This window comes from Schistocerca piceifrons, chromosome 11 (assembly GCF_021461385.2).
Source record: "Schistocerca piceifrons isolate TAMUIC-IGC-003096 chromosome 11, iqSchPice1.1, whole genome shotgun sequence".
Classification (NCBI taxonomy): domain Eukaryota; kingdom Metazoa; phylum Arthropoda; class Insecta; order Orthoptera; family Acrididae; genus Schistocerca; species Schistocerca piceifrons.
In genome coordinates this window covers 138797324-138818052 of record NC_060148.1, presented here as the reverse complement: position 1 = coordinate 138818052, position 20729 = coordinate 138797324, and the positions used below count along the sequence as shown (strand labels likewise).

Genomic DNA, 20729 nt, shown 5'->3' with positions numbered 1-20729 from the left:
TAGGGATTATTGTTTGTTTTCCTTTCACATGGAGTAACTAAAAATTTATACTGCTCAAAAAAATTCTGCAGTGAAGAATAAAAACGTACCTTAAACTATCAGATGCATTTCTTATTGAGGCTGCCACCTGAAATAGTACAAAGAGTTACTGGTTAATTAAAACTGATGAAACAGTAAATAAATAAAATTGTATTTACACCCACTAACATCTGAATGTTCCAAACAATACTTGGAAATAGTATTACCAAAGAGACACGATATAAATGTAGCAGTTATTAAAGAAAATTATAGGTAAAAATGAACGCTTCATTTTAGCACTTTGTTTTTAGCTGTGTAAGTAACTATAGAAACATTGATTTATTGGAAAACAAATTTCCTACTTGATACTTCAAAATTAAATGCGTGAAATACATTTCACCTCTCGGGCACATACAATTAGGCAAAGTACCAGAGAAAATTTTAAAAAATCGACCAATTTTTATTGATGAAACTGGCAAAGGAAAGAAATGCAGAAATATCTATCTGAACTGCTATTAACTGTACTTTTTTCACAACTGCAGCATTCAATATTATGCCATTCTCTTGAGATAGCTCACTGCATGGAACATCAAAGTCATTAAATGTCCCATTAGTTTCATCCACAGAGAAAATCCAGGAGTACAGCTTGACATGAAAGCTATAGGAATTATTACATGAAGTGGTTTTATTTTATAAGCATATAAATGACAAAGAATTGTGTAGTACCATAAATAGGAAATAAACAACATGGTCAACATGAGGACAGTGTTCTCTCCAAATGAATGAATGTGCTTTCATACATTTCACAGCAGGGGAGGGATTAATACAACTGCAGATAAATTCAGGTGGCCAATTATAAAGAGCCAGTATACAATGAATAAATATGAAGAAGCCATCAGAATGTAGACAGCAAGCACTAAAACAAGTTTATTACTGGAGCCTAGCGGAAAACCTTTAACGTAAAGGATAATCCAGAAATTCAGTCAGCAAACCCGAAGATGATAGCCTAATGAGAAACGTGTCAGATTAAACAAACTATTTCACAGTAACATGAAAGACTGAGTCATCTCTGACAGTAAGTTCAATTAAGGTAACTATATGAAATAATTGATTTTTAAAAAATAACTGCATTGAAAATGAGTAATAACAAAGAGAAGGATAATGTATTGTGAATTGGAAAAAGAAACCATTTCTTGGTGGTGGTCATGATTTGTTATTCAAATTATGTAATTTAACGAAGCAACACTTTCATGTTATTAATGAGGAATATAATCAGTACAGCAAGGAACTTCACAACACATGAAATTTTGACATAAATAGAAATAACAAAAGGTTTCAAGATAGATGCAAAGGAAACTATCCAGAGAAAAAAAATCATTTTTCACCAGGATGGAGCATCACCACACTGGCACCTGAATGAAAGAGCACTTCTAAAAAATAAGCTGCCTTATTTATGTATCAACCATAAGGGGCATACACATCTCACATTCACCTGCCCACCTTGAATTTTGTCTGATCTCACAGTATGTCATTTTTTGTCGGGGTTTGTGGAAGGCTCCATCTATTTGCCTTGCCATGCAGTAACTTAAGGTTCACTAAATAAAAAAAAAACAACTTTGAGCACAAGAACTCCAAATGTGTTTCAATAAGTATGGAACAAGTCTATTGCCTCAATGATTGTTGTGTGTCCAGTTGAAGGAATAGTGAACTTTTGTCGAAAGTGAATGGAAACACTGGACTTAAACCAAATTGTGAAAAGTACCCCATTACACATGCATGCATATAGAAGATGTACTCATGATAAATTGAATGGTTCTTCTGCAAATAAAAGCTTTATAGCTATACATCTGAACATAAAGTTATCCTATATTTGTATCTTTATTCATGTCCAGGATATAACCTTTTTGAAACCTACACACGATATGGTTCCACAGCTATCACTTCCCTTTCAGTAAAATAGGGTAATCTTATTCTGTTTTCTTGTGCTGAATTTATTTCTTAATTTTTTTATTTCATTTATAAATTTAATTTCTCTTTCAGTGTGAAATCACACTGTAGCCTATATCCTGGTCAGAGAGAGGGTGGGAAAGTTAGTTAGTTAGTTAGTTAGTTATTCATTTACTCATTCTTGGATCTACACATTGTATTTCACAAATCATATTGTCTAGGGGGTTGCAGACTGTAACACATAGCATATTAAAAAGAAGAAGCTGCTACTGCAGATTACTTCTGTGAAGTCTACTGACAATCAGATACCTATGACTATTGCTAATCTCCTCACACTGATAATTATGGGAGATGTTTCCAGATGACATTATTATCATTATTACTATTTCATACATTAACTTTTAGGAGATAGTGTCTAAATTTAAAATTTTCTTCCTATTCCTACATCCTTCCCAATTTCTTTACATACACAATGTGGATACTTTTGATCAGACACCCCGAAAAATATCAGTTTTTCATATGAGGTGCATTGCACTGTTACCTACTGCCAGGTACTCCATATCAGTGAACTCGGTAGTCATCAGACATCATGAGAGAGCAGAATGGGGCACTCTGCGGAACCCACAGACTTCGAACTTGGTCAGGTGATTGGGTATCACTTTAGCCAGATTACCACACTACTAAATGTACTTAGGTCCACTGTTTCTGATGTCATAGTGAAGTGGAAACAAGGTCCACTGTTTCTGATGTGATAGTGAAGTGGAAACATGGAGGGACACATACAGCACACAAAAGTACAGGCTGATCTCGTTTGTTGACTTACAGAAACTGCTGGCAGTTGAAGGGGGCTGTAATGTGTAACAGGCAGACATCTATACAGACCATCACACAGGAATTCCAGACTTCATCTTTATTCACTGCAGGTATTATGATTGTTAGGTGGGAGGTAAGAAAACCTATATTTCACCGTCGAGCACCTGCTCATAAGCCACACATGACGCAGGTAAATTCCAAACGATGCCTCGCCTGGTGTAAGGAGCGAAAACATTGCACAATTGAACAGTGGAAAATTGTTTTGTGGAATGAAGAATCACAGTACACGATGTGGTGACCTAATGGCAGGATGTGGGTATGGCAAATACCTGGTGAACATAATCTGCCAGTGTGTGTAGTGCCAACAGTAAAATTCGGAGGCGGTCCTGGTGTTATGGTGTCAATGTTTTTCATGGAGGGGGTTTGCACCCCTTGTTGTTTTGTGTGGCGCTATCACAGCACAGGCCTACATTGATGTTTTAAGCACCTTCTTGCTTCCCACTGTTGAAGACCAATTTGGGGATGGCAACTGCAGCTGTCAACACAATCGAGCACCTGCTCATAATGCACGGCCAATGGCGGAGTGGTTACACGACAATAACATCCCTGTAATGGACTGGCCTGCACAGAGACCTGACCTGAATCCTTTAGAATACCTCTGGGATGTTTTGGAATGCTGACTCCATGCCAGGCATCACCAACTGACATCGATACCTCGCCTCAGTGCGACACCTGTTAAGAATTGGCTGCCACTCCCCAAGAAACATTCCAGCACCTTGTTGAACGTATGCATGCGAGAATGAAACCTGTCATCATGGATAAGGATGGGCCAACACCATATTCAATTCCAGCATTACTGATGGAGAGCGCCACGAATTTTTAAGCCATTTTTCAGGCAGCTGTCTGGATACTTTTGATCACGTAGTGTGGTCTCTCTTGTGGTCTTCCAAATATTTATATCCATTTCTGTTTTCCATGTGTTGCTGTTTAAGTATGTTTCATGGTCTTTCTTGACTCTTTTTCGATTTATTATGTTATCTTGTGAGAGTCCAACTTCTTCTGTACCTATGACCAATTTTGAATTGCTTTTGCTAGTGTTTGCTACCTCAAAGATCTGCCTTGTGAGCCTGTTGACAGTCATCCTGTGATGCATCCACAAAATTTTGTCACTTTATCTAAAGCTGTCGGTTATTGTTTCTGTCTGTCTATAAATCTCTCTAAAGGGACTCCATATCCAAATTCGTTCACAGAAAACTGGTCCAAATATTTTCCTGAGAATTTTTCTTTCCTGCTTCTCATTCAGTCATTTATGTTTGACCATGAATCGCAGTACTTTCTAAAGCACAGAGATATTCCAGTAGTAGTTCTAAAATAGATTTTTTGTTATAATGACTCCATATCAGCTGACAAGCTTTTGAGCCAGAAACTCCTGAAGTTAGGTTTGACAATAAGCGAGGATCTCACTTTTGAAAGACTGAAGTTTTGGACAGTGTGATCCCAAGACTTCAGCTGCAAAACATGTGGACAAACAATGGTAGGAATGGTGAAGAACTAAAATAGGAATGATCAGTCCGCAATGCAGATGAGCTGGAGTGTCTGGACGTCAGAAGCTAAAAAATTTGTCAACTCTCATTGCCACTAATTTTTTGTGTTTACTTTCAGGTCTTTATTTTGCAAAGAAACAATTTGTTTTACTAATATTATATTTATAACAGTTTCCCCTCTTATTATTGTCTGTTTGTCTAGGATTAGTTTTAGTACTAATTTTCTGCTCAATTCTCATAACTCCAATACCAATACTATTCATTAATTCACTATTACTTCAATACGCTCACAAGGCTCTGATTCAGATGATAATTTACAGTCTTATTTCTACTTTAATAATTTATCATCATATTACTGTGGTTACTCATCATTAGGACCAATAATAAGACAGCACTCTGTCATTCCATTTATCTTACTTTCGGAGTTGTTGTGCATAGATTATTCTAGCTCTGTTCAGGAACTCTCTCTTCCTGTCTTCAGTTGACCATTCACTGACCAGTGCAAAGCATGGTGGCCTTGGCCACAAAACCTCCCTTCTCCTGGAGATATCTCTCACTTTCACTTCAAGGAACCTTGCTCCCCTACCATAATGCACTCTGGTATGCTTTGTTCTCATAACCTCACTGGCCTAAAATCACTACTATCTAGTATCTTCACGAGCCTTGTAGCCAAATGCACTAAACTTCATACTGCACACACAAATGTTCGATCTCTGCCACCTCATCATAATAAAGTCTGTCACATATTTCAAGACACGGACCTACATCTGATACTTCCGTCAGAGACGTGGCTCCAACCAACTATGTCCACAAGTTCTGTAAATCGAGAAGACCGCATCTTTTTAAGACAACAGATGTAACTGACAACTGGGTGGAGTAGGGGCATACACATGCTCTGATTTATCACATAATGTACTTACACACATCCAACAATCATGAAGATAGACAAGAGGAGTATGTTCATAGAGATCACATCCCTTAACAGAAAGTCGCCACTGTGTGTCCTCTACAAACATCCCGAAATACCCAGGTTTGGCTGTTTTTAACTTGCTCTTTGAACTGACATGGAAGCATATAATTACATTCCACCCAGATCTTCCTGTTTTCTCAAAATTCTTAGATGGTGAAAGCTTCTTAAATTTGCTATCCATGAAACTCACTATAGCTAGTACATTTATAAATCCTTTTTATTCCTGCCCCTATTATTGTTGTCATTACTACTGTTACCACCACCACATTAGTGGCAACAGCTGTAATACTACTAGTACTGTCATTATTAACTTTATTAGTTCATATTCAGTATTAATTACATTGCCACTTCAGACACTAATATCATTTCAATACTATTTGTCATATTAAAATTGTTGTTTCTTAGGTAACTATGATGTATGTGGGAAACCCTGGTCCAATGCAAAAGAGACCTGATGGCCCTTGTCAGAATAGGATAAATAAATAAATGTCTTGGTGATTGGATGATCTCTCATGGATATTTAATGTATGTATCTTGTGATACTTCCTCATACCAAGTTACAATGGAGACATTATCTGTAGGCTTCCTGTCCCTTACTGAGTTTTCTCACAGATGATTTGTAGACTAGTTTTCTTTGACATTTTATGAAGCTTCTCCAGGACAAGTTTGGCTTCTATACAGTATCTTAGAATATAGAGTGTCTTCAAAAGCCATACACCTCATGTTAATGCTCTGCTCTTTTTTAATTTCGATTTGGATTCCCTTATCTCCTTCCCATATGTCTTCATAACTTTTTCAGAATTATTTTAAGTTGGAGTGGATCGTGGATCTCTGGCTGCACACTGTTGTGCATTTCAAATGATTCTGAAATTACTCCAATCAGTTTAATGTCTAGTGTTGTACCCATTTATGTCTATTGGGTAACTGCCACTGTTTTCCTGTCAATTTTGAATTCCTCTGACATACTGAATCAAGTCTTTTTCTGTCAAATCATAAGCCTTTCTGACACTTGGCATAACTTGCCACAGTATTTACACATCGTCATCTTTGCAAAATTGACTTTGGTTCCCATATCTGTTCTCTGCACAATTTCGCTTGCAAAATCATGCCTTATACTCTCCTATTAATAGGCCTACTTGTTCGTACAGTTGCCTTCACAGGGCTTTTTAAGGAATCTTGGACATAACTGGATGCAGTGAAATTCTCTGTAATTATTCAGACTGGTTTTATCTCATTTTTATGAAGAGGATCAATTAATGCACATTTCCACTCATCAGTAATTTTTTCACTTTTACAAATGTTTAACATAATTCTGCCAGTTGTTTGTGTGAGATTACTGTTGCTCAGTATCTATATTTCCATACTTCTAATATGAGTTTCTGTCTTCTGCACATGACTCGTTATTTTGAAAAGTACTGACTTCCTTCAGTTCCTCAACAGGTGATTTTTAATCAGAATTTTTTGCTTCCAAAACTAATTGTTCTTTCACAGGCACACAGTCGAGAACTGAGTGAAAGTAATAGACAAAACCTGTTATTTTTATGTTAGTTTCAAGTGACCCAGTTTAAACTTTTTTTATAGCCTTGAACATTCTTTTGTATACTTTTAAGCATTCCTGCCATTTTCTGGTGTTTGTTACCATTGAAAGTTTCCAATGCTTGTTCCCCTGCATCTACTAGACCTTGATCATAGGCAATGTTCCACTACCCGTGTTCTCTCTTCCTTTGTGGTTAGCATAATCTCATAATGGTTTTCAGTATGTCTGCAAGTTTGTTACAATTCATGGTATATGAATGAATAATTTGTTGAAAAATGGATTAATGATGAGTGATTTATTCATGTGTGTTTCTTTCCTGACAGGTTGAAATCTAATCTTTATATGCAAGGGACGTTGAAATGACTAAAAAAATTCCTCTCTTGTTCTTACACTGAGAATTTTTGTATCCTTACTGGTTATAACAACAGGGTCTATCTGAAACTCACGTAAAGCGGAGTTCAGAAAATTCGATTTTTGTAGCTTCTTCGCAGGTTTAAAGTGTGTGTGTGTGATTTTGATCTCATTTTCCCACCTTTATCTCACCATTTTCGTATATTCTCTTTTGAACTCCTGTTTTCCAAAATTTTTTTGTTGGAACATACGCATGCTTGACAATGGCACATCCCACCAGTCAGACATTGAAGCAATTCAGTGGCATGCTTCTAGATTTGCAATTATTAGCTTTCATTAGCACACATATGTTATGGATATGGTTCAGATACTGAAACAGGAATCCTTGGAGGGCAGATGACATTCTTTTTGAGTCAATGTTGAGAAAATTTAGGGAACTGGCATTTGAAGCATACTGCAGATGTAAATGTTGATCAGTGTGTATTGTAAAGGAAACATAATGAAAGTTTGTGTGTCTGATTTGTACACTAATATTTGTCTATAATGCATAAAACTTTGTGTATCCTCCGTAACTGTCAGAGATAGACAGAGCTTTATTTTTCTGTTTACTGTTTTTTCATCTAGTATCTTTCGTTACTTCTGAAATCATCTGTTTGTGTATGCTGAAACAGAAAACTATTAATAGGATTTAGTGATTGTAATATTCTAGAACAGAGTTTAGATGTGTAATAATAAATTGTGAATTTGACATAACAATGGGAGGAGATCAATTATGTAAGGTTGCTGTTGGGTAGTATACAGTCATGGATGCTGAACTTGTAAACATGGACAACTACTTTTTCCTGGTGCATTGAGGATTGTAAAGATAGTGGACGAAATGGAATTAAAATTTATGCATTCCAGATTAATTTTCCCCACAATAGCACGAAGGCAGCAACATTGAAATGATGCAGAGGCACGTTTACTAATGGAAGATTTTATGAAGCACAATGCCAACAACTAAGTTAATAGTCCAAGGTGTCGATCTACCTCTTATTGTGAACTGACGTAATGTGGGAAAATATCAGAGCAGTGACAGTAAAGGAACACATTTGCTAAATGAATTGATTTCAATATTGAACACATTCTCTAAAGTGAATACGATATGCAAAAACTACTATGCCTGTGCACCATAGAAAATTATTATTACATCACGCATATACAACAGAATGAAGCCTAACAAACAAATGCTTAATTTGGGAAGAGAAAATGTGATGCAGGAACCAGTTATGCCAGATTCACTCTTTTTTTATATACCATATGCACTGTCCCTAGCATGATAATTTTTTTCCTTGACTGGTATGCTTGCACAACCACCAGATATCAATGTGCCTGAGGGTCTTTACAGACACCACAAATACAAGAGAAATTATGGCTTCTATGGAGGCAAGAGATAGTTGCCTTTCCCTCGCTCTGCTTGTAAGTGGGAAAGGGAAGGAAATGACTAACAGTGGTGGAACATACCCACCGCCATGCACTGTACTGTGTCTTGCATAGTAAGTCTTCTGATTAGGTTTTTCAGTACTCTACCTTATATTCCCCAATATTAGTTATGTCTTCTTCCTGTGAGAAGTTTATGAATCTAACCATCCACTTTCTCTTACACAAAGTGGACAAAATTATTACCACAACATTTTATTTTACTGGATTAAATTTTATGCTTCATACAAGCAGACCTTATTGAAGCTGTAGATAATTTATTTGGACCTGCTATAACTTCTACGGTGAGGTAATACACGGATTTATCTGCATAGGTCCTAGAGTTTTTCTGTGACTGACAAATCTATAAGTAAATCAGCAAGTACCACTGAGGTAGCCATACTGTAACTATTCTAAGAACAATGCAGCAAGGGTGATCTATCACATACAAATTGTATCACACTTCATACCTTTGGCACCTTTGAAAATTTTTGGTTCAAACTGACAAATATCAATGATTCACTGAAAAGATGAATCATGTGCAATGTACTCTTCTGCAATGCATAAATCATAAGTTACTGAAAGGAAGAATATTTTTCAAATGATCTGCACTCTCGTGGTTTAAACGTATACAAAATATTTAACATTCAGAAGGGTCACTGAAAATATGGTTAAACACATTGTTACAAATTCTGTTCAGATTATATTCAGAACAATTATCAAATAACAGTTGCTAATCCACAATAAGTGGAATACCACAACAGTACTGTAAAATTATTAATTGCACTTAGCTCAAGAAAACTCATTATCTATGCCTGTCTCACAGGAATGCATTCCTTACATTAAGCAATTACACAAATACATTTTTATCACCCTACATGCAATAAATCAGAGATGCAAATGCTTACAGTATTCTAAGTTCTACATACCTCCAAATTTAGTTCAGGATCCTCCTTGATAAAATCATTTGGATGAGAGATTCCCAAGTTATCTTCAAGACACTGAAAGAAAGAAAAAAAACTCTCAGTTAAAAATGCTTACAGCCTTCTGTACTTATGACATGGCTCTCAATATTTCTTTTTTTTTTTTTTATAAATATGATACAAGTTTTCAGAGATTTGTATCACGCATGCACAAGAGATTTTAAAAAATATATTTTAATGAGCAGCTATTCTGCCAACATGCATCTCCATAATTTCACACTGTGCCATACTGCACTAATTTTACACATAATCAGTCATTACATAGCGTATTTCACGGTGCTTACTGAGCCCTATCCTTCCTTTGGTAACCTGACAGTTTGCCCGTAGCAAGAAGAAGGAGGGTGTGCTTACTCCCTGTGCATTAACATAGGATTGGAAAGGTGGCAAGGCCAAGAACTACAATGAAATGAATACCCCTAGCTCCATACAGGCATTGATATACGTCAATGGGGACAGCTGAAAATATGTTCCCCGATCAGGACTTGAACCTAGGATCTCCTGCATACATGGCAGATGCTCTATCCGTCTGTGCCACCAAGGGCACAGATGATAGTGTAACTGCAGGGACTTATCTCTGGCATGCCTACCACGAGACCCACATTCCCAACCTATTGTCCCACGTTATATTCATAGTGCCCCTACCCACTAAATCACTACTCGCGGCTTTTTGCCAATTCCCGTAAGAGTTCGGGCACTGTTTGTCCAGCCACATAGAAGAAGATGGTCAAATGGCTAGTTAGCCCTTTCGGACATGTCTGAAAGAACAGGTATCATCTTCATATACCCAAGAACTACGAGTAGCACTGTCACTTGAGACTCAAGCTGACATGTAATCGGATGGCATTTGTTGCTTCTGCCTCAACTTATTTTGAGAGTTTGTTTACGGATTTGTGAGTGAATGGTTAAGAGTTGAAGGCTGTGATTATAAAAATGGCTCTGAGCACTATGGGACTTAACATCTGTGGTCATCAGTCCCCTAGAACTTGGAACTACTTAAACCTAACTAACCTAAGGACATCACACACATCCATGCCGGAGGCAGGATTCGAACCTGCGACCATAGCAACCGCGCGGTTCCTGAAGAACCGCTAGACCACCGCGGCCGGGGCTGTGATTATAAAGAGGTGTTGAGAGTTGTAGTAACTGGTATTTATAGAAGAAAACGAACAAAACATGTCCACGTTTTTCGATCCAGTGAACCGATGTGGCTGAAGAGAAACTAAAGGTAAATATTTTGTAGTTCTCCAAAAATTTTCAAAATGGTTGACAGCAATTCCTGGAAAAGACAATCTGACTCCGAGTTGTTTTGTGTGAGACTCACATTTCAGTGAGGAACAACAAATGTTTATCGTCAGTAAATAAATTGAAATTGTTAGACAAGGGCGGTCTTTTAAAACCAGAGCGGCTCAGTGGTCCCTTGTGTATTTCCCAGTTTACTGAAATATCTGTCGAAAATATTACACAAAAGAAAATCGTCCGTCAAGCACTCACTAGAGGGAAGCTGTGGAAGGAAGACAGTAAACAAGCTGCAGTTTCAATGTCTGCCAGTGCTTCTTCTGCTAAAGGAAAATGTAGGGTGCAGATCAGTGCTGAACGGAGTAGTAATCACATGAAAACAATGTTGATGTGCCAGAAACTGGAAATTGTCCGATTACATGATAAATTAAGGACAGCAAATGCCAAAATCAATCTCTTCCACAAACAAGTCTCAGATGAAAACCATAAGATGGCTCAGTCGAATGTCCTACATCACTGTACACTCAGTAAAAACAGAAAATCATATTTGCCACCATGTTAAAGAAATGCCAATTTAGAAACAGCAAGAGAATGCACTATGTGATGTGACTATGAATTTACTCTGGATAGCATGCCCTTGAAAATTAGAAGCTCAAAGGATATAGACATGGTTTGAGGCACGCATTGTTGCAACAACGTTCTGAAACATCTCCAAAAGTAAATAATCACAATTGCTCATGTGAAATCAACCAAGAGGCTGTAGAACAATTAAAAATTATTTTCGGAAACGACAAAATGAAAACAAAGACATGCTGATTTTTGATGAAGTAAAGCACAAGGAAAGCTACATTTCAATAACACTTTGCTGAAAGTTTGTTTCGTCAATTTATGGGTATATACTTCAGACAATTGTAGTAATAACTTTGCCTATCATTGCTCTGGTGTTGCTATCTGTTGACCAGATGCATAATCGTATTCACCCTATTTTAGTATACTCGAGTCACAATGCCACTCCCAGTGATGTCTAGCATATATTGATTCAAGTAATTATCCAGCTAGAGCAAGCCAGAATGACACTTATTGCATTCACTTCTTATGGTGCAGTACACAACAGAATAAAGAGGTCCAGCAGTGTCTAGGAATTACTGGCATAAAAGCTAAAGTTCCTTGCCCAACATCAAACACAGTTGACAAGACCGGAAGAATGTGGGCATTTTCGTACGCTATTCGTGTCATAAATTGAATAAAAAGTGGTTGATGTGATAAAAGTGATGTACTTTTTAACGATGGCATAATCAACTACAATTATCGACCAGATAGTTCTCCAGAATCAACAGGATTATTCATTAGATAGATAAATAACTTAGTGGACACACTTATATTCTCTTGGTGATGCTTTGCACAAAACGCACAGGCTCACAAAAAGTTAATGAAATGGGGAGGCATTCTAACTATACAGTAAAAGCTTTTGTTCTGAAAGAACACACTGGCGCTAAGAGTAACCACTAATAGTACCTTCGAAATACCTAAATACTTATGGAAAAGAGGTTGCATTTCTCTCCCAACAGCAGCATCATTTCGGTATCTCTACGTCTCCGAGTTGAAAATCGTCACCCATCATCAAGACTACTTCTGCTCGGACAAGTTACAATTTGCTTGCCAGTACATTCCTGTGAAACTTTCATTGTCTCTTGCAGAAACTGAACATAAATGTGAATTTTCGTTGACGTTTTACGTAAGACAAACACAGATGTTAGCTGGATATTTGCAACAAAAGCACTAATACAGGGTTTTGGAGCAGAAAACGTATTTGAAAAAAACCCTCTGTATTCCATATAGTATCTAAGATCCACAATGTAAGTCAGTCTGCTGATTTTTCCATTGTAACACATACTTCTGTGGGTCACAAGCAGACCAACTGACATCTCACGGCAGAACTACTGAACTAGGACAGTCAGCACGTTTCCTCTTCTACTCACTATCGTTTGCCTGCAGTTACAGTGTTGTTTCCTGCATCCACTGAACGACTTTTCCTTAATATTTAATTAAATCCCCAGTCTATTTCATCCTGTTTACATTTGTAATGCTAACACATTCTCATGCTCACAGCTCTGGTTTGAATATTTTCTGGCATATGACACTGTTCCAACAATGTCATTTCCCACTCTTTTTGTTTTTTCTTTCTGTCCAGACATCAGAGTCTCAGAATGGACCAAAGATGATAGAGATGAGATTTTCTCTCAGTTGTGTTTACAATACTTAAGAACTCTGTTGATAAACCAACCCTGGGGCTGTAACTAATATAAGCCTAAATTTTAGTATTGTTGGACACACTACATTACGTAACAATCATTTTCGTAGTTTCAGATTTTTGAATGTACTAATGCTGCCTCATTTAATATCCAGCTGTAAGTTTGTGCCCACACATCAAAACTTCTCTAGGGTTGTAAATCAAATTCCCAGTATGAACTGGGTCACTTTACACCATTCCTGAGGGAAGAGTCAACACATCTGGCTTCTTAGCGTTTTGGACTACAAACCTCACTTATTTCATGTACTTGCGTCTAGGGGACGCCAAAGAATTGGCTTTGCTGATTGGCCACGTCGTGCCATGACGTCGTCTCCCACATCAGCCAATCCAGATCGTTGCTACTTTCTGAAACGCGCTGTTCTTTAAACGAGGCCATTCGTCTGTCGATACATTGTGTGGCTAACTCGTTATAGTACTTTACTGTTGTGTGTTCTAGGCCTGTGTTTATAATGACAGATTCCAACATGTGTTTTGTGTGCGGTAAAGCATTTCAGCTTCGAATAACTTTATAACCGCACATCAGGAAAATGTATGATGTAGAGCCAAATACAGAAGGTAAGAATAAGTGCCCACAAGACGACTGCAGTCGCTAGTTTGAGAGCACATGTGGAAGAAAAAGCAAATGGTTCGAACTGCGGATGAAAAGATTGTATTCCAGTCAATGGACCGTAAGAAACACTGCATAATAATAAGTTTTTACTATTCAATAGTAGGATCGTTTCTGGTAAAACTATAGAATTTCGTTCTTTGTGCATTCAGTAATCTGGTGCAATGTTGTACTGCAAAGTTTCTTTCAGCTCATATGAAAGGATTATTTGTATTAACGGACTAGTCTTGGAAGACATTTAAGTCACAATCATTGTAATCCACAATGGGTAACTAACAAACCTTATTTTTACTGTCCATAAATTTTGAAGAAACTGTTTTTTTTTTTTTTTCGTACCGCTCAACGCATGGAACCCAGATTGGAATGCAGTTTCATGTGTAACAGATTTCTCTTAGCAAAAGGAACAATTTAGACATACTGGGAGATAGTGAGCAAATTCTGAAGTTGTGGGAAGAAATTGCTGTCACTTGTTAACTCTCACTCCAAGAAAAGAGGTCAACACCGTGCCAGCAATCAGTTCAACAAACACCTAACAAACAGAACTTCAGTCCAAAAAGTGTCTTCGGTAAACCAATCCTGGCTGAAACGCCAAATGTTGCTAGAGCTTTGGTGCAACCTGACAGTGAAGTGTTGAGTGTACATGTTGGCATTGATCACACATACTCTAAGAATTAAATTTATCTGTCCTACAGTTGTGTGTGCATGTTTGGGTATCATGGTTTCTAGGCCTACTCGGGAAACCCGCCATGTAAAAAAAATGAGTAACGCATCATACTCTGTACCTCAGGGTGATGTGGAAATCCAAGTGTACTTAATAAAGAAAATGTCACTGTTTGTATGTTTCTTTTGACTCATTCATCCTATTACATATACACTCCTGGAAATCGAAATAAGAACACCGTGAATTCATTGTCACAGGAAGGGGAAACTTTATTGACACATTCCTGGGGTCAGATACATCACATGGTCACAATGACAGAACCACAGGCACATAGACACAGGCAACAGAGCATGCACAATGTCGGCACTAGTACAGTGTATATCCACCTTTCGCAGCAATGCAGGCTGCTATTCTCCCATGGAGACGATCGTAGAGATGCTGGATGTAGTCCTGTGGAACGGCTTGCCATGCCATTTCCACCTGGCGCCTCAGTTGGACCAGCGTTCGTGCTGGACGTGCAGACCGCGTGAGACGACGCTTCATCCAGACCCAAACATGCTCAATGGGGGACAGATCCGGAGATCTTGCTGGCCAGGGTAGTTGACTTACACCTTCTAGAGCACGTTGGGTGGCACGGGATACATGCGGGCGTGCATTGTCCTGTTGGAACAGCAAGTTCACTTGCCGGTCTAGGAATGGTAGAACGATGGGTTCGATGACGGTTTGGATGTACCGTGCACTATTCAGTGTCCCCTCGACGATCACCAGTGGTGTACGGCCAGTGTAGGAGATCGCTCCCCACACCATGATGCCGGGTGTTGGCCCTGTGTGCCTCGGTCGTATGCAGTCCTGATTGTAGCGCTCACCTGCACGGCGCCAAACACGCATACGACCATCATTGGCACCAAGGCAGAAGCGACTCTCATCGCTGAAGACGACACGTCTCCATTCGTCCCTCCATTCACGCCTGTCGCGATACCACTGGAGGCGGGCTGCACGATGTTGGGGCGTGAGCGGAAGACGGCCTAACGGTGTGCGGGACCGTAGCCCAGCTTCATGGAGACGGTTGCGAATGGTCCTCCCCGATACCCCAGGAGCAACAGTGTCCCTAATTTGCTGGGAAGTGGCGGTGCGGTCCCCTATGGCACTGCGTAGGATCCTACAGTCTTGGCGTGCATCCGTGCGTCGCTGCGGTCCGGTCCCAGGTCGACGGGCACGTGCACCTTCCGCCGACCACTGGCGACAACATCGATGTACTGTGGAGACCTCACGCCCCACGTGTTGAGCAATTCGGCGGTACGTCCACCCGGCCTCCCGCATGCCCACTATACGCCTTCGCTCAAAGTCCGTCAACTGCACATATGATTCACGTCCACGCTGTCGCGGCATGCTACCAGTGTTAAAGACTGCGATGGAGCTCTGTATGCCACGGCAAACTGGCTGACACTGACGGCGGCGGTGCACAAATGCTGCGCAGCTAGCGCCATTCGACGGCCAACACCGCGGTTCCTGGTGTGACCGCTGTGCCGCGCGTGTGATCATTGCTTGTACAGCCCTCTCGCAGTGTCCGGAGCAAGTATGGTGGGTCTGACACACCGGTGTCAATGTGTTCTTTTTTCCATTTCCAGGAGTGTAGTTAACAAAATGTAACTGAAATATCTACTAAACTGTAACATTAATTGGACTATGTACGTAGTCATTTCAAATGGTTGTGTTATTTTTCACAGGTAAAGTATGAGTATTCACCAGAATCCTACAGTATGAATGTTTTCCAGTTGACAACTGAATGAAGTCAAAAAGCAAAATTTGCTTGGACAAGTTGAAAATTGTTTATTCAGTTCCAGTTATTATTTTTTATATTAAAACAGTTCCCAAGAATCTATTTTGCTGACTTTCTTGGTCTAATTTTCTATATTTAACATGTCGGTTATGACATGCTTGGTGATGGATGTTTTGTCACCAGGCATATGGCATCAGGTGTGTGGCTTTTAGTGACAATTCTGCAGTCAATGTGTTAACAGCTTTTCGGGACCTTGAGCATGAAGTATATGCATCTAGAAGTCTTGCTTGAAAAGTGCAGCCAAAATTCTAATGTCTGTCTGAGGAATTTTCCTTTAATGGAATGTTTTTGCCCAATAATTCAGTTAATGTCTAGTAATTACTTAACATGGTAAGCCCTATGAGGCCAACACCAGCCACAGCAGAGCTGTCTGCCATGGCTGCTGGCAACTTTGTGACATTTAAGGGATAATATACAAAAGTGGGCTGCGCAAGAAGTTCAAACTAGTCTTCTTTGGTTAAAGCAATTAAAATCAAACTTGTGAAGCATGTTGAAAATCACATACTCCTCACTATAATTTAAATGTTTACATTGAAATGGTTCTGATATGTGCATAATACATGGAAATGTTATATATTCTTGAAACCGTAAGAAACAAAACCGTTGGTTGAATCAACATATGAGTAAACCCATCACAAAAGCACTATGTTATGCATCAATTAGCTGTAGTTACAGGATAAGTAAACATGTACAGTAAACTTTTCATACAAATTTTATTATAAAGCTTGCAAAGGTTATAGAAAAGATGACAACAAGATAAACTTGTGTAGGCATCATTGTAAATACATTTTTACTTCAAGAAAGCTGAATCAGATAATAATAATCTCAAGATGCCTTAAATTGCACGACGCATATCACCAATCAGGTATTTTCTGTTGGAGAAATAGTCTGGTTTTTCAGAATTTTTTCATTTGTTCTTGTGAAAAACCTTGTATCAAACAGCTGTTTTTCTACCATCAATCCATTATTACATGCATGTAGTTTTGGTGACCCAATGGCAGCCATCTTAATGCTGTATGCAAACCACCAGATAAACATGTCTACGTAGTTGGTCTGCATTGTGCAGGTCCCAGCAGTTTTTTATTAGATTCTGTGAATGTCTCCTTCAGTTCCATGTGGATGCCTCTGACATAAAAGTATTTTGATAATTTTATTAAATGCTTTCTTGCTGTGTTGACCTATATCAATGGTGACACAAGAATATTTTTACTGGATCGGGATTTGAACCCGTCACTCCTGCTGTCAAGGCAGTTGCACTGACTACTTCACTACCCAGACACAGTGCCCATCACGACTATGTGGATTACCTCGGAAAGTCTCTCATCTGACCCAAAATTCCATATGTCACTACTACTCCAATAGTACCCTCACTACAGCAGTCCATCTCACTCGCCGTCTCCATGAGATATTCCTGCAAATGGCTCTGAGTTTATGAATGCATCTGAACTGAAGAAAGTTACCCAATGCCAAGCTAGGCTACGTATAGATAAAATTGTATGCATGGTGACTGTTCTTTCGGCTGTCTGAAAGAATGGATATCATGCATATAATTGCAGAAATATAACTAGTTGTCTTATGACTTAGGTGTCCACGTCAGTCTGAAGAAGTCTGTGGAATGTAGTAAAAAACCTGGTGGCACCTGCATAATTCAGACCAACTATGTGATATATTTATCTGGTGGTTTATGTATAGCCTTAAGATTAATGGGATGCCTAAACTAGTTGCATATAGTAAAGAATTTATAAAAAGTAAAACAGCTGTTTGGTACAAGGTTTTTCACAAGAATTTGAAGCCAGCTGCAGTCCTATATCCTACCTCTGATGGATTCACAAAAAGAAGAAAAAATCATTCATTGCCCTAAGAATTTCTCCAAAAATATTACCCATTACATGGAATGACCAGATGCTGCATTCAGAACAAGAATTTTGGAGACCTATGCAAGACCAATGCCTGGTAAGTGCTAGATCATAATATGACCTCTCCCAACACCTCTTCATTTTCTACCTCGTTTCCATTTTCTTCTTCTTCACCTAACTCTGAATTACTGTCAGGGCTGCTATATAATCCAGATAAAGGCCCAACTCAGCGTTGTAGCTGGTTACTTTCTGTAGAAGAGGGCAAAAAGAAGACAGAAGTCCTAAATTTTGCATTTAAGAACTTGTTCACACAGGGTGATCATACAGACACACTTGATTTTGCCCATCACACAGACTGGCATGTGATTGAACTTGAACGTGGCATCAGAGCTCACTCCCCAGAATTTACAAGAATTAGGGGACTTGTGTGCACAGATGTGGTGCCAACTCCCTCCAGCGACCTATCAAGACTTCGCTGATTCTGTGCAAAAACGCATTGTCACTGTTATCCGTGCCGAAGATAGACATACCGGCTATTAGGTAGATGGTCAAAAGGTTCTGGTTAATCAATGTGTGTAGCTGTACTTAGTCAAGGATAGACTGTAGCCATTCATCGAGTTGATCACTTATTTTCATTTCTTTACGAGAATATAACATCGTTTGAATCTATAAGAACAGGAAACAGTTCGCTAGAGAAATATCACAAGCAGTATGGTGGGGTCAGTCTGGTCCCAAACTTACCTGCTCTGAACACAACCCCTTGGTTTTACAGTTCAGAGTGCAAAGTATGCACACCTAAAGCACTACTATTTTACAAGCATTCAATCTAAACATAAACAAAATTCCCTGGCATCCGTATTAACCCACCACACTGGTTATCGGTTAGATAGGCTACGCCAGATGACTTGGCAGACATTTGTAAAAGAAAGAAATTAAGGTAGTTAACTGAGGTGATGGAAAAAAAAGAGGCAAGTGAAAGTAAAGAGTAAATATCATTGAAGTAAAGATGCACTTGAAAATGTCATAAAGGAATTATATTTTGTGAATTAATTGGAAAATATTTCAAAATCTTGCAGCGTACAGAAACATCTAACTTTAAGTTTATTTAAATATTACTATTTGCCTGAATAAACACTTGCATAATATTGTACATACATTTTCAATAAAAAAAGTTTTGGTTGCCAGCAGCTTTTCAAGAAGTATGTATCTTATACAAATTCATCCCACCAAATACAGTAGGCCTAATAAATTGTAAAGTGAAAGAGTTAAAATGACTGTTTCGATAATTTTCTGTAAAGTGATTGGAACAATGGTGTTAACCCATTCTACAGAAATTCTGGAAGTGTTTCTTAGTATTTCAGCAGGTTATATGGTTTAATGTTTTATGTACTTTTAAATTACTCGTAATTTAAGTGAACACACTGAAAACAGAAAAAATTCTAATAATCCAATTAAAAATAAATACAAGCTGAAACACTAGCAGAACCATGAAACAAAAAATAAAGATTGAATATCCATGTACAATGTACCATTATATCTGTATAGGAAGTTACTTTTATTTTTAAAATAAATGCAAAAGGAAATAGTGTGCAAGGATTAAATAATTATGGGTAAATCACCAGAAAATGTTAAGCAAACAACAGTATATATTTTAGCCACTTATGATGACTAATTAGTAATGAATTTCAGACATTTCCCATCATCAGAATATCTGTCCAGAAACATCACAAAATATGTATGACACATTAAGTGTGCTTAGATTCATAGACAAATAAGTTAACATACCAGAGAAAAAACTTTACTTCAGAGTATCGTGCCAAGTGTTATCTATCATAACTTCAAAGTTCTCAACTCACAGCATTCTTCCATCACATAATTAGCTGTTATAACATATCACTAATTGACTTGGTTGTAGAAGTGCTGAGTTCATGTGTCATATTTTGACAGATAATTAACAAAAATCAACTGAAAAACCATAAAAACAGTACCTCATGCTAAATGATTTTTTATTCCTGTAGAAAAACTAATAATCACAATTGAGAGTGCAAAGATCACATTGGAAAAAAAGTACAGTATTAATGCAGGTGGTATGGGCAAGAGACGGAGGGAAGGGAGGCTTCCAAATTAATTTCAGCTTATATAAATGTGAACCAGCAATCTCTGGTATTAATAAACTGAAAATAGTGAATAGAGGCTTATTGTAAGTCTATTAGGTATTGCGCATACACATAATAAGTTGAAGGTGAAATTTCTTTATAGTGCATAAACAGGTTATTAAATTATTCCAGCACTTAGATAAGAACACACAATATATTCAATATAATGTTATTCGAGTGGGGAGAAGCCATCTGCCTCTGCCAAACAGTAGTAAGTCACAGATTTAGCTTTTTTTGTTTGTTTTCATAGTTTAAATCTTAAGTTAGAAATGGTAGGATGGATAGGGTGTGTGTTGGACACAATAGGAGCTAGCTGCAGTTAATGATTGGCTGAAGGTGCTTTTAACTATGGTCAGCTGTCTTTAGGCTGCTGCATTCAGGTGTAATGGTGGCGGAGAAACTGGTGCATTGCTTGGAACAGCTCAGGTATCATTTGTTTCA

General features: G+C 38.3%; 1 protein-coding gene across 1 annotated transcript in view; it reads right to left on the bottom strand.

The window, feature by feature from the left end:
• LOC124719812 (zinc finger protein 836-like) overlaps window positions 1–20729 on the bottom strand; it is a 157187-nt gene that overhangs the window by 17139 nt on the left and 119319 nt on the right. Inside the window, exons 4-5 of the mRNA XM_047245002.1 lie at window positions 9568–9639; window positions 90–127 (exon numbers count right to left, since the gene is read on the bottom strand). Of these exons, the coding sequence (XP_047100958.1) occupies window positions 90–127; window positions 9568–9639 (110 nt within the window). The remainder of the gene's footprint in view (window positions 1–89; window positions 128–9567; window positions 9640–20729) is intronic.